Raw genomic sequence first — 10,172 nt, 5'->3', positions numbered from 1 at the left:
CATTAGCTTTACTGCTAAAATGTTCTCTAACTTGTAACTACCCATGTTGAACAGGTGGCATTACAAAATATATATGGGCATCAACTTAACCAAACAACCACATACACAATTGAACCCTGTGGATTTATAGCTTCTGTTTCTGTGACTGTCTTTTTCCAGCTATTCCTCTGTTTCTGACAAAGTCCCGTATATTTTGCACTGTTCTTTGTGCTAATGCAGGGCCTTCTACCAGCTTGCAATGACTACATTCGTTTTTGGTGGCCAGTTTTCCTTTACAAATGTGACATCTGAAATGCTGCATTACTGCAGCAACCTCAGCCTTAGACCACACTTTCTTTGGCACTCTTCTGGACTCATGTTCTTGACCAGCATCTTGTCCTAGAAGATATGAAGATAGAGTAAAAGAAAAAATATCACACATACAACACAATGTGTTGGCCGGTTGGCTCAATCAAAACTTGAGTTCAACTAATGAACAGATTCCTGTAATGAACATTCTTGAATACTCAATTTTCAGTTGACTGTTCACCTGATTTGATTTCAACCAACTAAATTTGTCCAACTTTGATGAAATTTAATATTTGCTGCAGATGGTCTGAAGGAGTCAAGAGGCATTGAAAGTACAGCGAGAATGTTCTTAAAAGTAATGCATCAATAGTTTGTCATTGTTTTCTTGACCCAACACAAGGAACAGTCAACACAGGTTGGTACAGCTGCACACAGCTTTCCAGGCATTTGGCAGGTAGGTTGGAGAAGTTACCACAGGTTTAGGCTGTCTCGGTGTCTTCTGTCTGTTAGTAGAATCCCAGACTGACTGAATGATGCTTTAACTCTGGCTGTTTATCTTGCAACAGAGTACATTTGGGAATCAGACACTTCTGATGGTAGTGAGTGATGAATAAGAATCTAAACATCTGAAGTGCCAAAATGTTTTGCACCGATCATTTTTTGTAGAGAAGTGGCGCAGTTTGCTAATAATTATCATATTAAATCTAAATCTAACCCTAACTCAATGAAGGTGCAGAGAGACAGGAAACGGAGAGACAGTTGTGACATGCCATAAAGGATGTACTGGTTATGTGGTGTATGTATTACTGTGAACCAAATGCTCAGTAATCTGAACCCACTTATTGAATTGATCACTCTTTTGGTAAACCATAAACAGTTTTATCTGTGTTCAAAATCAAACAAACAATGTTTTCAGATGATACACACACCAGTCAAAATTACAACACTATTGAGGATTCATTAAACACTGTATCAGAAAATGGAAAACAGTGTTCAGGACATGTAGCTCCAGAATGTTTTGTTCATCATGCAGTAGATGCATTTTGTGTTTTCCAAAAAAAATATTCATAACTCAGTAACACAGTTAAGATATTTAAATTTAGATAATGCATAATGTAAGTACTGCAAGAATTACAGTATTGACGGTCTGTGCATTCAGCACTTGCATAAGGCCAAAGAACAAAGACAAGCATCTAAATGAAAAGCACATTACACTGTAAATGTAACTGCAAAATCAAAGTCAACAAGTGATTAATTCGGCCTAAGCATCACGTCTTTGTGCTGGGTCAGGACAGAGGACTTCATCTACATCACAGACAGCAGGGAAAAACCCTCTGGTGTGTCTAATCCAGCCACGGAAAGGAGATTCTCCCTTCTATAGGGTGTTTGGTCATATACCTTCCAGCCATGCAGAGAAAAACTTTATTCTATTGGGCTGAGGAAAGGGGAGTATGGTGGAAGGCAAACATTTATGAATTGCTGGTTGATGTTGAACCACTCTTGTATCACCCTTCAACTCACCCATGCTGTCTGTGCACTCTGAACTGGCTTATATTGGTTTCATCACATCATGAGCAACAAGTGTGAAGAGTTTTGAGTCTTTGTGTGTAAGCTATGATATCTGTGCTGTAACTGTGTTTAACTTCTGCCACCTGTGGCTACCATTATGCATCACAAGTGCAACATGTGTTTTAGTGAGTGAGAATGTGTTTAGAAAAACAGTAAATAAGATCTGCAGATTGTGTCTAACCAGGTGAAAATTGTTCATGGTTTTGCCAAAAGAGTGATTGATTCAATAATTGCATTTGGTTCAGAGAATGGAGTTTAGTGTTTTAGCAATACAGAAAAACTGTAAACACAATTACAGCACAGATATCATAGCTTACACACTTGTTGCTCATGATGTGATAAATATATATAAATAAATAATATAAATATAAATCAGTTCAGAGTGCACAGGAGGCATGGGTGAGTTGAAGGGTGATACCAGAGTGGTTCATGAATGTTTGCTTTCCATCATACTGTACTCCCCTTTCCTCACCCCAACAGAAGAGTTTTTCTCTGCATGGCGGTGGAAGGTATATCACTGAAACCCTATAAAAAGGGAGAATCTCCTGCAGGCCATGGGATTGGCCGGTGGTGACAGGTGTAGAGTCTTGCCAAGGCTGGATCAGACACACCAGAGGGTTTTTCCTCCGTTACCTGTGATGTAGGCAATGTCCTGACCCAGCACAAAGACGTGATGCTGAGGCTGAATGAATCACTTGTTGACTTTGATTTTGCAGTTACATTTACAGCATAATATAATGTGCTTTTCAATTAGATTTTGTGTTTGTACTTTGGCCTTTTGCAGTACTGGATTTTTACGGTATGCAAGTACTGAATCAGCAGACAGTCAATACTGTAATTCTTGCAGTACTTACAGTATGCAATATCTAAACTGTGTTACTGAGTTGTGAATATTTTTTTGGAAAACACAAAATGTATTTAATGTATTATAAACAATAACCATTTTTTTCTGGAGTTACATGTCCTGAACACTGTTTTCCATTTTCTGATGTTTAATGAATGCTCAGTAGTGTTTTGAGACATTGTTTGATTTTGCAAGAAGGATCAGAGGTTTAATGAATGTAGTTTGAAAATTAGGTTTTGTGTTTACAGTTTTGAGAAAAGGGTGGAAGGATTCAAGAAATGTGTCTAAGCAATTTTGAAAAACTGTAACTAACTGCTGGGGCACCCCTATATATTCACATCATACAATATACTGTAACTGCATCATTTTAAGTGTAAAGATGCGTTACAATCAAACTTACCTTCAGAGAGAGGGACAGTCTCATTCACGGTGGAGGTCACTGATGACACTGCTTCTGCAAAACACATAATTTGCCAAAAGATTTTTTTAATGGAAAAATACATTCTATCAACAAACAAACAACTGTAAAGGGAAATAACTTACCAAAATCTGCAGCATCATGGACCTGCTCCGTGGCTGTAGAGCCTGTTGCAGCGTCCACAGCCTCACTAGTTTCACACTCTGGGAATGCTGTGCCAGTGGCATCAGAATCACTCTCACTGTCCTTGGTCTCAGTGTCACTTACTGCGATTTCATCTAGGAAATGGTGTTAGTAAAAGTCACAAATAGCACAAATTAAATAAAAAAATAATGTTTCATAGGTGTTACTTTGAAGAAGAGTTAATCATACACTGGAATACAACACATACATTACACATAAAACCAATGCACACGTACATTTCACTCAAAGCAATGCAATCCCTTCTCTCTAAAAGGTCATAATGTTTTGTGTTTGTTCAATGGTTCCAAAAATGTTCAACTGTACAATCATCACTGTAGTACTTTAAATATAAATGTGGTAAACAAATATACATATCCAACCATCAGTATAAAAACAAAGATTAACAGCACTATATACACACACAACATCTAAAATGATCATATGCCTGCACCAAATAGTAGAATACCAGGGCTTCAAGTAAGGAAAATGCCTCGGAGTGAAGACATGACAGAAGCTAACTGGAGTCAGGAAGTGTCAGTCCAGCAGCCTGTACTATGAAACAAGCTCAACATACTTAGGACATAATCGTGTTTTCTTATTTCTATTGAGAAAGACTCTTTTATACATGTACATTTTTTATAGTTAAATGGGGCTGCTTTAATTTTAGCTATGTGCCCCTTTTAAAATCTGTATACACATCTACTTCTAATAGTTATACACTTAATTCACTTGTCTCACCTTTGCATTCATAGCCTAACCACTTCAACGATGATACAGGTCCCACACACTGAATGCACTTATCCAGGGTGGCTACTGTTGTGAGCACAAGGTGATGATTTTTACACTGTGGGCAAGAAGTTGACATGAGTTATTGGTCATATATACCACTGCCCATATAAATTATATCAATCATGTTCAGGTCACACACAGAGATCTGATACCGACTTACACTAAGAGAAGCACTTGACAAGAAGGTCTCTGTAAACCATTGTCCACATAAACCATATGTTCAGGTTACACACACTGATCTGATACTGACTTACACTAGAGAAGCACTTGACAAGAAGGTCTCTGTAAACCACTGTCCACATAAACCATATGTTCAGGTCACACACACTGATCTGATACTGACTTACACTAGAGAAGCACTTGACAAGAAGGTCTCTGTAAACCACTGTCCACATAAACCATATGTTCAGGTCACACACACTGATCTGATACTGACTTACACTAGAGAAACACTTGACAAGAAGGTCTCTGTAAACCACTGTCCACGTAAATTATATGTTCTGGTCACACACACTGATCAGATACTGACTTACACTAAGAGAAGCACTTGACAAGAAGGTCTCTGTAAACCAATGTCCACATAAACCATATGTTCAGGTCACACACACACTACACCAATTGACAATATTGGGTTACTTTATATTTTACCACACAAGTCATAAAGCAGAACATAGGATTTCATTTACCTTTCCAACCCTGCTGGGATTCCTTGGATCTGGACATGACCCTGCAGCCATCTCAGTGTCATGGGGCTTGTTCACCATCTCAGTGTCATGGGTCCCTGCTGCCATCTTAGTGTCATGGGGCTTGTCCACCCTCTCAGTGTCATGGGTCCCTGCTGCCATCTTAGTGTCATGGGGCTTGTCCACCATTTCACTGCCATGGGTCCCTGCAGCATCATCCTACAGAAAAAAAAAGTTATAAGATGTTTCCTATGTAATACCATAAGAAAGGTGGGAAAAACATGACCTCTGACCAGTCATGGGACAAATTGTTAGCTTTTCCAGTGTGTCTTCACGCTCTCATAGAATTGTATTGCTATGATTTAGCAACACAGGAGTTTGAGACATTAATATCACAAAAGGAAAACTTCAGCTACCTTATATCTCCATGGCCAGTCTGAATCACCATAATCATATGTGATCTCCTCTCCAGGGCTTATACTATGTTTTGCAAACAAGCACAGATGGGGCTTTCCTTCAACCATAATGTACTTCATCTTTGCATTCGGGTTTACATGGTCATCGTTGGCCAGTCTGCCCAAGGTCCCGTCCTCTTTAGCCGCATCAACACTGTAATTGAAAATCATTTATAGTTTTGCAATGTGATTTAGTCTGACTTAAACACCTTCCGTTAATATATGTTCAGCAAACCATAATCAATGTGTCATTTAATTCTGATTCGACAATACCCACCACCAGAGTTTTCCATCAAAACGGAACTTGAACATGAAGTCCTTAAGGCTGTCATGGTAGATCCTCTGCCTCCTCTCACATTCCTGATGGGTAATGAGTTGACCTTGGTACTCTAGTAGGAAGTCCCCTTTTTCGAATGGGGCAGTAGTGAAGATCCCACGACCTAATTCACAAATATGTGTAACGTGTAAGTAAGATGCCATGTTTAAAGTTTAAAAGGTTTTAACATTATTCACTTGGTGGATATCCACAGTAAATAAGTACATTAAAATGCCCAATATAAATATATAAAAGAAAGAAGATTTAGTTGAAAGAAGTTCAGTTTTATGTTTTGTCATGAAGGCACCACCATCTTGCAGTATGATAACCTGTGATATCACAGGGTTGGTTTGCTGCCTTGGTACAATCATGAAAAGGTAGCCTCCATTTTCTCACATTTGTCTTTTCAATGTTATTCTCTTTCACTATTTTTCACATTTGTGTGTCACTGTCTCAATAATTCACAGACTCTATCCTTCATGTCTGTATCTTTCACTATGTTTTTTCATCTCCATCTTTTGCTATCTTTCACCGTTTCTACCAAGGGAGCAAACCAACCCAGTGACATCACAGTTTATCATTATGCAAGATGGCAGCCCTGTGACAAAACATATAACCGAACTTCTGCTTTACACATGTTTACATTTGTCATACTCCAAATTGTTAGGTGCAGTGGAATTCCATTAAGTGAATTACTCTTATGTGATTGGCTGCTTTATTTCCACTTTAATCATGATTAAATATTCAGAGCTTTACACTCACTAACCTTTGAAAACACTTATGTGTTTTACATGAAATCCTGGTTTGTCCTTTCCAGTGCTGACATAATATCTGGCATCATCCTTTGGATTGATACGTCTTCTTCTATTCATGTTTCTTGAAAAATCAAAAAACCTGTATTAAAGAAAAGACAGTCATGATTATGATGCTCATTTGAGGAATAACCATGGTAATCTTCTTGAATCATGTGGACAGAAGCCAGATGCTGTACTCACCACTGTAACACTGCTAAAACTAAACACTTAATACAATTTGTTATCATATTCAAAGGTTAATTTGATGTGCAAATCTCACACCTTTTCACCACAGAATATAACAGGAGTCTGCATATGCACAACATATTAACAGTATAAGGATTACATTTACTTATGTATTGCTGAGCTGAACTACATTCAGAATGAACTTCATCCTGTATCCCAGTGCCTCAATGATACAAGTTGTTTTGACAACAAGATAGAAGTTTCTGCAACTAATCCAGCTAAAATGAACCTTCTGGATGCTTCATTGTCTTTGTTAATCATTAAAAAGAAGCAAAGACATGGCCTGGAAAAAAAGTACCTTTAACCCTTTGTTTGTATACATATACACGCCATTACTGTGGCTGAAAGGACACAAAAATACACCAAAATATCTCACTGAGATTTCTTTCTTTCTCACTTTTTTTCTCCTTCAACCTGGGATCTCTGATGCAGCTTCACATCTTAACTGGGAGATCTAGGTCGAGGAATGGTGCAGCCGATTTTGCCATTTAATCACGGTACTTATAATATCACGTCGCTCAGCAGCGTCAGCCACAGCCCCAAAACACAGAGATGGTTAAATGTCCAGTCCATGCAACGCCTATTTCTTCACTGTATATGAACCTGAGTAACTAACACTCCTCCACTGTGAGCATGAGTCAAGCACAAGTCAACATGGCGCAACAGGTGCCTCTAATTAAGGCTTAACGAGGGCGCGGTGCCTCGGTGCAACCCGAAAGAACAAGCAGACGTGCAACTGTAGCAGAAAGTACACAAAACACGCCGTAATATCTCACAAATATTACCTTTTCTGACAGACAAACGTCTTTCCGGAGCGAAGCCAACTGCAACTAGCTCTCTACCACTTGGTAGCCGTAATAAAAAAAATAAAAATCAAATGACTATAAAGCATCTAAATCAGTGTAAAATGGCCCGTTTACATAACCAGATAAAACTAGCTTGACTTTACCTTAATTAAATCAGACACACTAAGTTATTAATAAAATATATCAGCTTACCTGTCCGTTCGTTCCTCCAGCGGGGCCCAGCAGCAGCATCCTCCATTAAACACATGTAAAAATTAAAGAGCCGAGGTGTGGGCGGGGCTTGGAGCTCAGAGTAGGGGAGGGGTCCGCCCAAACCTGTAACCAGCCAATCACGAAGAAGCCCGCCAAATCTGAATCCGGTGTATCAAAAATGTGTATCAAACTGCAATTCAGGCACGACCGATGGGGTCACTGTGTTATACACTGGGATACACTGAAAGTCAGGTCAAGTGGTAAAGAAGGACTTTCAAAGAAAATGAGAATATCTGTTATTTAGACACTAACAAATGTAAATTCACTCTTTTTTTGTTTTTGTTTTATGAGGACATTGGCATGGTCCGCCTAATCCCAAATGTCCTCATAATGTCGGTACGTATTCAGGTCAAAGGTCCGTCTATACCAGCTATACCAACACACACACACACACACACACACACACACACACACACACACACACACACACACACACACACACACACAAACACACACACACACACACACACACACATACATACACACACACACACATACCCTTTTACCTCAACCCCTGGAAGAACTCATGCTGTGAGGAATTCTCCATGGTGTGCTCTGACCTGGGAAAGTAATGTAATGAGAATTTAGCAGAACACACGTGAAGTCGAAACAGCTTTTCGGAGGTTGTTCCAAGAAACCTTCCAAATAATAAAGGAGAGAAAGGGATTGGATTTAGCACTATCCACTTCTACACCCATGAATGTCTGTACTGTAATCATGTAAAAGCAGGTTCATCTCACAGCATGAACCTTTAAAGTGAAATACCACTGCAGACACAACAGACAGTGGGTGTGTTTTTTCTATGTGCTGCTTTGCAAGTGGAATATTTTATCAGTTTTGATCAACATTCCCTTTTACTGTACATCCTTCTCACATGGTCCTTACCTGATAAGCTGTGATAAAATGTGGGAGTAAAACTTGTATCAAATTACCTTTCGGTTTCCACACTTTCTCTTGTCTCAGAATAAGGCTACATTGGTAGACCACCAATGAAGATCAGAGAGACCAGTTAAAGCTCTGACTGGGTGGTACCTGCACAATTCATATGGATAATATGCATCTGTGCAAATGACAACACTCATAACTTTTTGACAGACAGCTTCTAATGAGGGGTTTTCAAAGATTTTTTTTAAAGTTAATTCATTAAATCAAAAAGACGTGAGTGAACTCTTAGTTGAATTATTGAAAAACGGGAATGAAAATCAATTAAAAGAGCATCAGATGAAAATAAAATGAAATGAATTTTAAATAATATAAATTTCAATATGTGTCTTTTCCAGGTAGGATTAATAAAAGATCCCATACATGGATCCAACTTTGGGATGGATGGCTTGTAGTTATACACAGACTGCACCAGTTTTCAAAATAACAGAAACTGTTCCCATTTGAATAATTTGAAAGATATTATCACACAAAAATTCGACATAAATGGTGGCTTTAAGTCGAATATCTCTCTGGAACATCACAGCTCAGAGTCTCCTTTCATTGTCATATATTTTGAGGATGATGGCACATCATTAAAATACCTGACCAAGATTTTCTTCACTTAAAATTGGACTTATTTGTTTATAGTCCCAAAGTGTCAAATCTGACAAAAACTGAATTATCGCCTTATTTTTGGGTAATCTCTGTAATCTCTGGCTGGTGCTATATAAGTGAACTTATTATTATTATTATTATTATTAAAGAAAATGGCATTGCACTGGGCCAGTAAGGTCATTATAAAAACACATTATAAAGAATGTTTTATACCTGCCAAGTTAAACACTTTTGTTTTAGTTTGCTTTGGTTCCTTCTATGCAGAAAAAATAATGGAGGAGCATTTCTGTAGATCCACCTTTACACGTCCCTCACGTACAGTAATAAGTGAATAAATCTCCAAGTTTTGACTACTAACTGTGAGGTAACATGGATTATGTTCCAAACCCCTGATCAAATGTCACTGTAAAAGATACCATACTTTCTTTTGCATGCAAGGTCAATTGTCATGCAAGGCCCCATGAAAGAATAATTAAACACTCGTCAACCCCATCAATGAGCTTTTGAAACATATACACTGTTCACTTTCACGTCAGCAAACAGGCTTGGAGAAGTTTTGTGGTAGTTTAACAATATGTGACACCTCAAGGCAAAGACAATGAACAAAGGGTTTTAGATATCAGTTACTTTAATTAGTGCTGCACTCATACTTAAAAGGCTGGAATTCCCAATCTGAGAGATGAATCTTCACATGTAGGATAGAAATGCGAACAGATCATGAAAACATCCAAATGTCGTGCACGCAATCTCATGTCAGTCATTTGCAGAGGATATTAAATTAAATATTTTAGCCAACCTTCTCTGTCATAAACAAGCAAGACAATCAAAAGCACAAAATATTAAAGTCATGCCTCAACATGTCACTCAGAAACTACTTCGCAGTGCTTTAATTATTGGCCTTGCAGCAGAGTGCAGTGTAGAATCCTTTAGACAACATGTTGTTTAATCAGAGCATTCCTGCACGCTAATGTCAATACAATCTTTCACGGT

At 38.3% G+C, this 10,172-nt stretch overlaps 1 protein-coding gene across 1 annotated transcript; it reads right to left on the bottom strand.

Moving 5' to 3' along the window:
• On the bottom strand, positions 1–8,190 carry LOC128359940 (uncharacterized). Its single transcript, XM_053320251.1, has 9 exons — positions 8,150–8,190; positions 7,584–7,741; positions 5,507–5,669; positions 5,191–5,383; positions 4,778–4,993; positions 4,041–4,146; positions 3,245–3,397; positions 3,102–3,155; positions 1–378 (listed from the first exon to the last, which is right to left on the bottom strand). Exons 1-9 carry the CDS (start codon positions 8,188–8,190, stop codon positions 125–127), a joined length of 1,338 nt encoding a protein of 445 aa, XP_053176226.1. The 3' UTR covers positions 1–124.
• Positions 8,191–10,172: the final 1,982 nt, after the last annotated feature.

This window comes from Scomber japonicus, chromosome 6 (genome assembly GCF_027409825.1).
Source record: "Scomber japonicus isolate fScoJap1 chromosome 6, fScoJap1.pri, whole genome shotgun sequence".
Taxonomy (NCBI): Eukaryota; Metazoa; Chordata; class Actinopteri; order Scombriformes; family Scombridae; genus Scomber; species Scomber japonicus.
The sequence above is the reverse complement of the archived record's forward strand: the minus strand, read 5'-3'. Positions and strand labels throughout refer to the sequence as shown.